The 14,302-nt window shown below is 43.8% G+C and overlaps 1 protein-coding gene across 3 annotated transcripts in view; it reads right to left on the reverse strand.

Moving 5' to 3' along the window:
- Nucleotides 1–14,302, reverse strand: part of NAA35 (N-alpha-acetyltransferase 35, NatC auxiliary subunit) — a 104,218-nt gene that overhangs the window by 40,105 nt on the left and 49,811 nt on the right. For all 3 annotated transcript variants that reach the window (XM_088470090.1, XM_088470091.1, XM_088470089.1), the window contains exons 14-16: nucleotides 6,194–6,300; nucleotides 6,045–6,111; nucleotides 5,848–5,946 (exon numbers count right to left, since the gene is read on the reverse strand). In XM_088470090.1, coding sequence (XP_088326216.1) covers nucleotides 5,848–5,946; nucleotides 6,045–6,111; nucleotides 6,194–6,300 — 273 coding nt within the window. The remainder of the gene's footprint in view (nucleotides 1–5,847; nucleotides 5,947–6,044; nucleotides 6,112–6,193; nucleotides 6,301–14,302) is intronic.

Below are 14,302 nucleotides of genomic sequence, written 5' to 3' on the forward strand. Positions count from 1 at the left end.
TATACAATATAACAGCAGTGGGCACTAAAATCAACTACACAGACCGCAGTGGCTGGTAGGCTATAGCGCTGTATAACCTGGCCCTTGGGAGAGGTATACAGGGAGACTGGACCCAGCGTTCCCGGAGACCTGAAAGCAGAAAATGGCTGCCGTGAGTCTCAGAGGGTGAGGGAGGAGCAGCAAGACCACAGTGGAATGGCGCCCTGAGTTGGGGGAGGGACTGCAGGGAGCACGCCTTCTCCCCTATGCTGACTTTAACCACCGGGTCCCCTGGCCTTACAAATGCCCTGCGTCACGGATAACATTTCTAAATTAATCAAAAATAAGAATTATGTTATAACATACCTTTGTTAACTCTTTCTTTGAGGTCCATAGGGTCCACAGGAATTACCATGGGGTATGTGGTTGGAGTGATCCAGGCACCAAACCGTTACAAGCTTCTCCTTGGCACTCCAAGGCAGGAGAAGGAAAGAGGATAAGGAAGGACAACTGTACACCAGAAACACTCTAAGAAGAGGGAATCATTGAAATACAAAGAAAAAAAAAAAAAAAACAAGATTGCCCAATAACACCAGGTGCGTTAGGGTTGGTGCCCTGTGGACCTCGAAGAAGAAGAAAGAAAAAATAAAGTTAAAAAAGGTATGTTATACCATAACTTATTTTCTTCTTCGGGTTCCATAGGGTCCACAGGAATTACCTTGGGGATGTCCTAAAGCAGTTCCCATAAGGGTAGGGATGCTCCTGTTTAGCAGAAAGGAGAATCCGGCGCCCAAAGGAAGCATCCTGAGAGGCAAAAATATCAAAGGCGGAAAATTTGAGAAAAGTGTGGATGGAAAACCACGTGGCTGCCTTGGACAATTGTTCAGCAGAGGCGCCACGAGGAAATGCCCACGATGGTCCCACAGATCGAGTAGAATGTGCTGTCGCTGTGTTTGGAACAGAGAGATCAGCTTGTGTGTAAGCCTGAGAAATCGTCATACAAAGCCAATCTAGCCAGAGTCTGTTTGTTAGCTGGCCAGCCTCGCTTATGACAGCCATACAACACAAAAAGAGAATCAGATTTCCTAAAAGGAGTTGGTACGATCCACATAGATACTTGGGGCACGCACCACATCCAGAGAAGCTTCACCTACAGAGCGGTCTGAAGATTGAACTACTATTTCTTCATTTACATGAAAGCGGGATACTACCTTAAAAAGGTAACCCGTCTTGGTACGAAGAACAGCTCTATCCTGATGAAAAATCAAAAAGGGAGAGCGACAAGAAAGCGCTGCCAAATCAGAGACCTTGCGGGCAGAGGAGATAGCAAGAAGAAAAATGGTCTTCGCTGTCAACCACCTAAGGTCTACTAATTTCAGGGGTTCAAATGGGAGAGCCTGTAGAGCCCTGAGAACCAAAGACAAATCCCACGGAGATACCAGAGGGACAAAGGGAGGATGAACCCTCAGAACACCCTGAAAAATTGTCCTAACATCAGGCAGCGGGGCGATCCTTCGCTGAAACTAAACAGAGTGCAGATGCCTGAACTCTCAGGGTGGTCAGATGGAGACCCCGGTCTAACCCAGTCTGGAGAAAAGCACTTGTGAGACCCTAAAAATTTCAGGATCATATTTTCTATGACTATACCATTGAAAATACAAGTGCCAAATTCTGTAATAGATGAAGGCAGAGGAAGGTTTCCCTGCCCTAGGGATCATCTGAGTTACAGAAGTAGTAAATCCCTTGGCTCTTAAGATGGAAGATTCAAGAGCCATGCCGTCAAACACAGACGGGGAAGGTCCGGTTTCAGACAGGGACCCTGTGTTAACAGGTCCAGCCTCAGAGGAAGAGGCCATGGAGTGTCTATGGAGAGACTCTGAAGGTCGGTGAATCAATGGCGTCTGGGCCAAGCAGGACCTATCAGTATTACTGTTCCTGCTTGAATTTCCTGATGACCCTTGGGAGGAGGGGGATCGGTGGAAAAAGATATGCTAGCTTGAAATCCCACTTCACTGCTAGAGCGTCCATAAAAATCGTCTGAGGGATCCCTGGTTCTGGACCCGTACCTGAGGACCTTGTGGTTGTGGCTTGAGGCCATGAGGTCTACTTCTGGTAGTCCCCATTTGTCCACTAGGATCTGAAAGAGCCCATTCCACGGTATGTATATCCTGACGACTTAGTAAGTCCGCTTCCCAGTCGAGGACTCCTGGTATGAATACTGCAGAGATTCTGGAAGAGGATATTCTGCCCAGACCAGAATGTTTGTCACTTTCGCCATAGCTACCAGACTTTGCGTGCCTCCCTGATGGTTGTGGTAGGCTACTGCGGTCGCATTGTTGGACTGTATCTGGACAGACCTGCCCTTTAGTATATCCTGTGTCTGAACGAGTGCCCTGAATACTGCACGAAGCTCCAGGATGTTTATGGATAGGTGACACTCCTTGGTCGTCCATCTTCCTTGAAAGGCGTGACGATCTGTCACTGCGCCCCATCAGCGGAGGCTGGCATCCGTAGTGAGGAGCACCCAATCTGGAATCCAGAAGGGGCAACCCCTGTTCAGACAAGACTTTGTAGGCAGGCAATCGTCAGTCTGAGATGATGTTGTAATACATCTGGAGACTGTACCAATATCAGGAGGTCGTCCAGGTACGGCAGTATTTTGACACCATGACGCTTGAGGTAGGCAGTCATTACTGCCATTAGATTGGTAAAGACCCGCAGAGCTTTTGACAAACCAAAAGGCAGCGCCTGAAATTGGAAATGTTGCTGCAGAACAGCAAACCACAGAAACCTTTGGTGGGAAGGCGTAATTGGCATGTAGATACGCATCCTGAATGTCCAAGGACATCATAAAATTCCCTGGTTCCATTGCCAGAACAATTGACCGAAGAGTTCCCATACGGAACTTGGGCAACCGGATAAATCTGTTGAAGCCTTTCAGATCCAGAATAGGCTGGTGGGATCCATTGGGCTTCTGGATCAAAAATAGATTCAAATAATAAATCTTTCTTTGCTGATCCAACGGAACTAGGACTATCACCCCTGAACCCAGTAGGGAACGAATGGCCTGCTGGAGGGATAAGGCCTTGGTAGACTCCAAAGGATGAGCTGTGCAGAAAAGCCTTTCCGGGGAACTTTTGCCAAAAGTAAGGGCGTACCCACAAGAGACCACTTCTTGGACCCAGGCATCTGTTGTTGTCGTCCGGTGCCAGATATCCAAAAACTGAAGTCAGCTTCCTACCCTGAGATTCCCCAGGAGGAGGCCTGCCCCACCAGGCCGAGGGTTTGTCGCCTGACTTGGAAGCCAGATGTCTGATTGCCCAAGATCTTTTAGTTTGCGGTCTCCTATGAGAACTGGATTGTCTAAAGGAAGACTGTCTTTTGGCTTTCCCTTGCGGGCGAAAGGCTCAAAATGAATACTGTCTAGGTCTAGGGGTAGTCGGTGAAGGCAGACCGGCTGCTTTAGAGTAGCCACAATCTTATGCAATTCTGTGCCAAACAGTATGTGCCATACTGTGCCAAACAGTAACGGCAGGTATTCCAGAGCATTCTTGGAACCTGCATCTGCTTTCCATGCCCTTAACCAAAGGGCTCTGCAAGCAACAACTGAGGTAGCTGATGCCTTAGAAGCCAGAATACCGGCGTCTAATGCCGCCTCCCCAAATATGAGGCTGCCTCCTTGATATAGGAGATAATAGTCAGCTGCTCCCTGGAAGCCCCTGGAAGAGTATTTTCCAGTGCCCCTGTCCATTCTTCAATGGCCTTAAACACCCAGGCCATAATCATGGCCAGGCGGGTAAATAGCTCCTGACATAGAAAAAAAAAGGCCGTAGAACAGGCCTCAAATCTTCTATCTGTTGGATCCTTAAGGGAGGATGCAGATGGTATGGGCAATGTGGCACTCTTCACTAGATGTGCCACATGAGCATCCACAGTAGGCAGAACATCCCATTTAGCACTTTCGCCAGGTGTGAGGGGGTATAAAGCTGTAACCTTCTTTGTAACATGGAATCGTCTATCAGGAGAACTCCATGCTTCCCCCATAAGTTCTGAGAGAAACTCAGCCTTAACAACCCCCTGGCGCTTGAACACCGGAGCCTTCCTAGGTTCTGGCACTTCACTACCTAGGTTTAAAATAGTTTTGCCCGCCCTAAACAAGGAGGGAACATCCACTGCTGCTAGATGGTCCTCCTCCCTTGAGAGAGACTCCTGAGAGGAGCCTTGTACCTCTTCAAATTCATCTGAAGATGCATCAGAATCTACAGGCTGGATGGACTAATAGGAAGAAGCAAACCACCCTTCTGGTTTTAGGTACTACTGGCCTGCGTGCTTGCAGCATTTGCTGAAATGCAGCAGGGGACTGAGCCATACTATGGCTTGAGTGGGCATAAACATCCATCCAGGACGGATGCATAGGAGGCATGAACATCGCAGGTTGTAGCTGCAGAGTGTACCCCATAGTAGGGGTCGGCGCAGGTGTAGATAAACGGTTCACAAACTGCACCATAATCTGAGAAAAGGAAGCCCAAGGTGGTTACTGCCCAGGAGCTGGTAGGCTGGAATTATGTGGTTGCTCCTTATAACAGCGACCACACAATCCATCCTGTATGAAATCCTGAGGGGGGACAAACCCGCCTGACAGGCCATACATGAAACCAGCACAGGGGTTTCAGCCTCCTGCTTCTCCTTATCTTTAGACAAAGGAAATGTTATGCAATGCAATACAATACAATGTGACAGTGTTCACCCCTAAAACAACCCACACACCTGTAGCAGACGGTTATGAGGAGAAATAGCAGTGATAGTCACAACTGACAGTTATGCAGGAATAAAAAAAGGCAGTATAACACAGAAGAACTTACATAAGTCACATGCTATATATATATATATATATATATATATATATATATATATATATACATACATACATACACACATACACACACACACACACACACATACATACATACATACATAAACACACACAATAGGTTCTTAGTCAACTACGAAAAGCACACAAGCTTTGTGGGATATTGAGCTCTGTATAACTTGGCCACCAAAGGAGAAATATACAGGGAGACTGATCAAACCTCCTGAGATTCGCAGCTACAGTAGAGCATCTGAAAGTGGTCTCTGGGCGTCTCATATACCAGGGAGGAGCAACCCAGACGCAGGAAACCTCATCTCTGGATCGGCGTCTGGGCTGTGGGAGGGGCTGCCAGGGAGAGCCTACCTCCCCTGGGCTGTATAAATCCACCGGATGCACTCGCTTTTTACATGGCCATCGCCATGCTCCGGTGGTCTAGAGGGAGACGCAGTCGTCCCTGGTTCCCCACAACAGCGGCCTCTGGCAGGTCTCCACTGCCGGAGGTACGAATTGCCACGTGGTTCCCCGCAAGCGGGGAACCACCTTACCTGCATCCCCGTGTCTCCCAGTTGCAGTCCCAGAGTCTAGTGAAACTCCGCTGGCAGCTGCCGAAATCACCAGTTCCCTCACTGGTGTTGCGGCTGGCAGGGATAGATGGAGCAGCAGCACGGGTGTCCATCCGGAAGTCTAGCACTGCTTACTCACTTAAAAAAAAAAAAAAAAAAAACCCCAAAGCTTGGGACTGCCGAAGCAGTCCTTTATGTACAAGGTGCATTGATCCTGCGCACCAAACAAAAAACTAAGTGCCTGTAACCAGGGGCGGTGTATATATAGAGGAGGACCCAGTGCATCCTGGGAGCCAAAGCTTGTAACTGTTTGGTGCCTGGATCACTCCAACCACATACTCCAAGGTCATTCCTGTGGACCCTATGGAACCCGAAGAAGAAATATATGTTAGTTATTTAAAAGATTTTTATTTATCTTTCGATCAATCTACACACCTCATCCTGCAAAGTTGCAAAATCTTCCAAGATATGACCAAGTTTATCTCTCTGGCGAGCTCGGTTGTGACCATGAATCTGAATCAAACTGCAAAATGGCTTGAAAGAGACAAGTGGAATATGGCATTAGCTTGATACTGTTTGCTTCTAAGAAAAAAAAAAAAAACACTAAAAAAATAAATAAATTCAATACTCACTCTTACACAGTGGGTGACAAAGGAATCAATATAGTCTTTTGCCTGATGGTTGTTATATAGACAGCATCTATAAAACAAAAACATTTTAAGCAAAATAAACCAATTAAGGTTTAACTGTAAAGCATCTGTAAGAAACTGTTAATATTTACTTTGAGGAGAGGACAGGAGGGCTTACAAAGAACCGCAATGCATCTTTTACCATGTCCTGCATCAGATGTGTCCCAAACACCTTTTTATTATCCACCAAAAACGTGGTCTACAGAAAAGAAAAATGGTAGTCAGAATAAAGCACTTACAGATTTTAATCAAATATAGTACCAGCAATCTACTATTCAGTCAGTCAGAAGATCACCTAAGCTTGATAACAATTGTATTCCTTTGACTAATGGGCCCCATAAATTAGCGACGGATTGCCACGATCCCGCGATTCTGCAACCCGGCATCGCAGGATCGCAGAAATCCAACATGTCAAAAAATTACTGCAATTGTCAAATCGCCGACATTTAACATGACAAATGTCTGCGATCCGGCGACGGATCACAGGGCATTGATGGTGGGACGTCTGCGTTTCCACCCGGAAACACCGGCATTTCGCATCACAACAAACAGTCGCTGATGTATGGCCACCTTCAGTTGGAATGCAGGGAATCTGAGGAGCTCAAATTATAAAATACATTGTACTGTTTACATACAACTATGTATATCCATAATAGTGTGTGAGTGTATATATTTATTTTCCATACACATACATGTCTCATATACATCATATATACACATTAGTGGCAAAATTATGTGTACACCAATATCACACCCATATGTACTGTTAAACATTTCTTTTCGCTGGAACTAAAAGGTCTAGGTCAAATCATGAAACACCGCCCCAGACCATTATTACTTCTCCACTAAATCCAGATTTGTCCAACAGACTGACAGTGGGTGGAGCATGACTCGTCACTCCAGAGTCCGATGGTAGTGTGCTGTACACCACTATAGCCAAGGTATTGTGCATGGTGATCTGTGGTTTGTGTGTGGCTGCTTGGCCATGGAAACACAATCCATGATGCTCCTAATAAACGGTTCTTGTACAGGCATTGCCTGGAGAAACAGTCTGGAACTCTGTGGTGAGTGTTGCAATGAAGAACAGACTACTTTAAGGCACTCAGAGGTCCTGTTCTGTGGCTCTTGAGTCACTTACTGCTTTGCGGCTGAGCAATTGTTGCTCCTGAACATTTCCACTTCACAATAGCTGCACTCACAGTTGTCTGGGGCAGAAAGCTGGTTAACTGACTTGTTGGAAAGGTGGCATTAAATGACAGTGTTATACTGAAATCACTGAGCTGTACTGTAAGTATGATCCATTCTACTGCAAACAATTAACTACAGCAATTGCATGGCAGAGTGCCTGACTTTATGCACCGGTTAGCAAAGGGAGTGGCTGAAATGGCCAAACACTAAATTAGAAGGGGCATCCACACAGTTCTGGCCCTGCTGTGTAGATCTGTATCTACAGCCATGGCCAAAAGTTTTGAGAATGACACAGGTATTGGTTTTCACAAAGTTTGCTGCTTCTGTGTTTTTAGACCTTTTTGTCAGATGTTACTATAGCATACTGAAGTAATATTACAAGCATTTCATAAGTGTCAAAGGCTTTTATTGACAATTACATTAAGTTTATGCAGAGAGTCAATATTTGCAGTGTTGACTTTTCTTTTTCAAGACCTCTGCAAGGCCACATACTGACTGATGGCCACCCATTCTTGCCTAATCAATGCTTGGAGTTTGTCAGAATTTGTGGGTATTTGGTTGTCCACCCGCCTCTTGAGGATTGACCACAAGTTCTCAATGGGATTAAGGTCTGGGGAGTTTCCTGGCCATGGACCCAAAATTTTGATGTTTTGTTCCCCGAGCTACTTGTAATGCAAACTTTGTGAAAACCAATACTTGTGTCATTCTCCAAACTTTCGGCTGGGGAATGTGCAACTGACTCACAAATATCTTGAAAGTATAATAAAAAAGACCAAGAAATTTCTGAAGAGTTGGCTTTGTTATAAAATAAAGGCACAATTTGTATGCATAAAAGCTGTAATTGTAACCACATGAGAAGCGGCAATTATCTTAAGGTGCATGCCAATTGACAACAGTAGAATATGCTCTTGAATCATGAGAGATATCCGTCTGATATGCTTCCAACCCACTTGTCCCCATGCGTTTAACAATTTGATTTGAAATAAACTCATCTGCTATGAGGCTTCAATAACACTGCTAAAGCTGCAAAACTAACTCCATCCCACTTACAACTATTTAAAAAAAAATAAAAACACATAATATGGCTCAGCGACGCAGAAATCAGAAATGTGTAAATGGCAACAGCTATTCACAAACAGTCTGCCAATGCTGGTGGCCTTCGTCACACTATCATCCAGTATTGGCATCAGTCCCTAACATGCATAGAATATATTGTGAGAAAAATGCTGGAAAGGTTGTCAAGTACACATATATAGGTTTTTAGCTTCTGTCTGGTAGACAGAAGCTGACTAGCAGCCTTGATTGTTAGACCATCTGTGAGAGGCTGATATAGGGTGTGTCAGTCTCTGTAGCCAGTCCCTCACTGGGGAACAGATCAGAGGTCTTTTCAGAGACTCTGATTACTGAATTGAAGAGCTGTGCTAAAGACTTCTGTTTTGTGAGAGGTATGTTAGGTCCTTTCACTCAGAGGGAAAAATTTTGTTTAGTAAGAGTCGGACAGGCCAAGATTTACTTTTGTTTTGTTTATTTTGTGCTGCTAATAAAACTAGCTGTGGTACTTGTACCAAGGCCTTGGACTGGTGCACCACTACTTTTGCAACCGTTTACTTCGGGAGACGGCACCCTTACCCTGATCTTGCCACAATATGTATCTGAATTCCAGGCTGCAAGTGTTTGCAATTGCAAGAAAATAGCCTTAAGTTAAAACTTTTCTGTCCCATCTATGCATATGCAAGAGGCAGAATCCGCAAATCTGCATGGTCACATATATGTGCAGCCTCTTTTTAGGCTTCTGCACAGAGTGACACAATTTAAGATATTGATATACAAACTGGTGTAGTCACTATCAGCCCTACACAGTGTCACCTTACAATTATTTAACGATAGTGACACCAATGGGAAAATTCAATTAGCCATGGTAAACTACAGCTGGATAATTGATCCCTCAGGGCTATTCAATTAGCCCTGAAGTACAGCCGCCCGCAAAAAAAACAAAAAACAACACCTTATAATTATCATGTTTTCGCATACTATAACGGATAATTCTGCGGGTTGAAAAAATGGGCTCTAACTGAATTGTCTGAAGCAAAAAACAAGGAAAAGTCCTGTTTTTTGCCCCCCTAAAAATTAATGGGGATAATTGAATTTCCCTTTAAGTGCATATGAACTACAAAGAATAAAATTATATATATTAGACGAATGGGCGGCACTGATCAGGATTCTGATGAAAGAACAAAATCTTCCAGTGTGTTTAATATAAGTCATCCTGAGTGCCGCCCAATCGTCTCCTACATGGTCTTCTCCCTACATGGGCAGAGGTAACTCTGAGGGCAAATCAGGTTTTTTTTGTTTTGTTTTTTAGAGAGATGTTCACAATTGCCAGTGCACTGGGTATCATCTAGGTGCAGAATAAAAAACTGAAAACCTTTTATTTTTAGTTAAAATTCAAGTGAGAAGGTCACAAAATTGTATTTGTACATTAAAAGAAAGGTTACAAAAGAATACAAATTATTTAAAAATATAATATAGTGTTGAATGTTTTGATACCAATGAGCCACAAAGTGAAGACACTACTTAGTAATTCTGCATATCTTGTCATTAGTCTTCATATTAAAGCAGATACTTTGGGCATGACTCAGATTTACACATAATGCGGGCACAATTATGACCACTTCAAGAGTACCGAATACATGAGTACAAGAGTCCTTCTACATCTTAGCCTCAACAAGCCACGCAGTGCGACTTGACTGGCGTGAGTGAGCCACCAGGTCCTGTGCTTCTATGCGAGCGTCAGGCATCTTTTTTGCCATAAATGCGTCTTAAGCAAGGTATACACTAGACCAGAGGTTACCAACCACAGTCCTCAAGGCACAACAACAGTCCAGGTTTTAGGGATAGCAATACTTGAACACAGGTGTTTCAATTAGTACAGCAGTTATTTTGATTTAACCATCTGTGCTCAAGCTTGGCTATCACTAAAACCTAGATTGTTAGTGTGCCTTGAGGGAAACACTGCACTAGACGTTATGTCGCCCGATCTGGCAGACTGGGCCGACACATCGTCCAGTGTGTACCTACTATGCCACGGGCGATGCACGCTCCCCTGCATAGTCAACATCATCTTCCGGTGGACCTGCATGCAGGTATGATGGACGATCTAGTTAACAGGGACCATGCTGCCAAATGCAGTATGGCCCCCACTGTCGTTCCATCACTGCTGGTAACGGCAAGTGTGTATGCACTTGTCGATGCTGGCACCCCCGCCGGATCCTGTAGTGTGTACTTGGCATTAGTCATAATGCGATGTGACTGACGCATCAGCAGACTGTGCTCATACATTTGACATACGACTCTTGTATATCTGTGTGCACCTGAGTCTGTATATGAAGCACAATGGAACATGCAATGAAAATAAGCTGCGACCACTACATTATAGCACTTTGTATACAGATTTAGAGACTCCGTTGCACACAAATATACAAGTGTCGCATATCAAATGGATCAGCACAGTCTGCTGGTGCATCCTAGTTGCATCACATGGCGACTTAACACATTTTCGGCGAAACAAAAGATGCCCTTGTGCTAGCAAAGTCTCAAGGAACCTGGCACGCTAAGAGCGGCTTTTTAGTGTAATTGCATGGTACTGAATCTGTAGCATCTATATGACCGCACTGCCACATCCATACACAGGTGAAAGTAGTCATCAGCACGCATTTACACCAGTCCTATCCTTGGTACAGGAGATCCAAAAAGTCAGACGGATCTCTGCACACTCACTTCTGAATAGCTAGAAATGCCATCTAAGTGTCCATGGAACACACCTATGTGGAAATGCTTCATTTCGCACCCAGTGACTCTTTCAGATGCTAATTGAGAAGCAGCCAAGAGCAATATTAATCACCTGTTATTGCATGTTGCAAATGCAGGTACAATGCATGTGAGATCTCCTGACAATCGTGAGATCTGTACAACTCTGAATTCGGCCCTTTGTATCTTACGGTCAGTCTGAATGTTACACGGATACTTAATATACCTAATTGTGTATCAAGGTTGAGGTTTTATATCCTAAGATGTCCTTCAGTGTATTAATGACATGAAATGTTGCTTATAGATAGGTATACCAGCTTAGGCTTTGTGTGTTATGCAAGACCAGTGCTCCCCAATAAACTCAGTCATACCAACAGTTCAGGTTTTAAGGATATCTAAGCTGGAGGTAAGTTTATTCTATTTTTAGTGTTGACTGTTTAGGACAGGGATGGGGAACCTCCAGCCCGGAGGCCGTGTAAGGCCCCCGGAATCATTTGGTCTGACCCTCTGAGCTTTTTTATGCTAGCCTCATCTGGCTATGGCACCCTGCAGCCAGAATCTATGCAGCAGTGCCGCCTGGGGCGTCCTTAGGATGCTTCAGATGGTCACACTGCTGCCCTTACAGCTCCACGGAGGATCCTGAGGATGCCCCGGGCGTTGCTCTAATCACGGCCGATTGTGGCCCCGCCCCTTGTGACATCACACGGAGGGGCGTGGCCTGCACTGTGCCTGTGAATAATGTTATATATATCAAAATGGCCCTCGGCAGAAAAAAGGTTCCCCACCCCTGGTTTAGGACTATGATAATTATCTAAATTAGTATCTCTTAGCACACAACAGTTGTTTTAAAACACTATGGGGGGATTCAATTTGGGAGCAAAAAGTCCGTGCTGGGCTTTTTGCTCCACATCAGAGGTATTCCGGGGATAAAGTATCGGGTGCATCCCCGCTTTATCCCAGTATTCAATTAGAAATCAACGAAAAACGGGAGCCTGCGGAAAGGTAAGTATCGGCAAAAAACTTGGAATATTCGGGAAATATTCCAGGGAGCCCCTTAAAGATGTCTAGACATAGGGGATCACTATGGGTACCCCCATTTTTACCTGCTGAAGTCGGGGTTTCTAATAGCCGCGGCAGGTGCATATTTGCGGCTATGAAGTAGTGGTGAAGAATAGCACTTAGATTTTTTATTTTTTTTTTAAATTAACTATTCCTATCAAATTTGGGGTACATGAAAATGGGGGTAAGCATATTTTTAAGTCCCTAAAATGATATTTAAAAATTCAGCAAAAATGCACCTGCCGCTACTCCTGCAATGAAGAAAACACCTGCTGCATTTAAGGGAATCCCTCTGGAATAAATTTTGTTATTTTTGAACTGTATTCCCTATTTATTTATTTTTTACACCCCAAAATTAAACATTTTTGGGGGTGTCCCAATTTTTTTTTTTTTTTTGACACAGATCTTTTTAATTGGTCATTCCCAGGGGTGCAGGCTATTTTTTTAATTTTTTTTAAGCCTGCACCCCTATACGCCAATTCCGCAATTTTTTTCCGCCATGTAAAACATGGTGAAAAGTTATGCCTCTTTTTTTCACAAAGACATTTCGCAGCCTAATTGAATACAGCCCAATTTGTCTTTTGATTTTCCTTGATTTTGTTTTAAACAAATATCTGGCATGCTTAAACACAGTTAATAATTTAAGTGTTATAAATGTATTTCCCACTGCTTAGCCAATTGTCCATGCTTAAACTTTATTTTACTTTGAAGTAGATGTATCACACCTTCTATAAGTGGGGAAGTGGATAAGTGACCCATAGCAACCAATCAGCACAACTTATTTTCTAGAATGTACCTGATAAATGCTAGCTAGAAGCTGATTGGAGTAACTTTGTACTCTACACGCACAGCTGATGTTTAATCATGTCCCATCTGATTAGTTGTACCTATTCCAGTAACATTAACTTATGCATTAACCAACATTGGGTGGTTCTAATTGTGAACTGTGGTGTAATATGGGTATAAAAACATTATTGGAAACAATGCTATAAAAAGTAATTGCGCCGTACATAATTGTAATAAGCGTTTGTACATAGGTTACAAATTACGGTCTTATTTTAATTCTGAGGCAGAATTTCTCTCATCCTACATTAGTGAATATACATGAATTACTAAGCTTTTGTATTTCTGTGGTTTATTGTCTCTAATATACAATGTCTTTTAGTGAATGAATCTGAACACATTTATGTTACATGACTTACGTGGGTGAGAGTATTTACAGATAAATCAATCATTTATTTGACTGGATAAAAATACAATAAACATCTTTGTGACTTCTATGTTTGCTGATCTTATAATTTTGGTTTCACTAATAAAATGATGCAGATTTCTTTATAGGAGTGATATTTGCAAGTAAATTGTTTTTGTGGGCAATTTGTAGTATTCCATATACAGAAGTGTCCTCATACACTATTACCGCAGTCACACCAAACAGCACTTCTCGGCGCACCAGGTCCTCTGCAACTGTGCTTGCGCAGAGCATTCTTTTTGAGTCTTTTTTGCCCAGAAATGCATATTTGTCGCAATGTGAGTAGACAAAATGCCTAACGAGACTGCACGGATTCATTTGTTATGTGACACTTGTACACCTGTGTGTTAAGAAGTCTGAATCTGTATATGAAAGGGCTACGATGCAGTGGCCGCTGCTTTTTATTATTATGCATACTACAAGGTGGTGATGTCAAGAGCTAATGCAATTGTGGGAAGTGAGGTTATTCGGGAGGGTGGGAAGATCATCAACTCAGACATGTTAAGTTGAAGAAAGCATTGGTATATCCAGGAGGACATGACAGAGAGACAGTTGGAGATACGATTGAGGAGAGTGGGGGGAAAGGTCAGAGGAGGAGAGGTAGATCATCAACATAGAGATGATATTGGTGGCCGACAGTGCTGATGAGATTGTCTTAGGAGAATGTATAAGGGAGAATGAGAGGTCAGAGACCAGAATCTTGGGGGACACCTACTGGAAGAGGAAGTGGGGGGAAAGTGGAGTCATGAGAGGAGACAGCGAAAAAGTAGCCACAGGTAGGAAGACAGCCAGGGCAGGGCAGGATCAGGCAGTCCACAGTCATAAGCAGCAGAGAGGTCATGGAGAATGAGCAGAGAGTAGCAGCCCTTGGATTTAACAAAGAGGTCATTGCTGACTT

This window comes from Taudactylus pleione, unplaced genomic scaffold (assembly GCF_031769625.1).
Source record: "Taudactylus pleione unplaced genomic scaffold, aTauple2 ptg000095l, whole genome shotgun sequence".
In the NCBI taxonomy this organism is placed as follows: domain Eukaryota; kingdom Metazoa; phylum Chordata; class Amphibia; order Anura; family Myobatrachidae; genus Taudactylus; species Taudactylus pleione.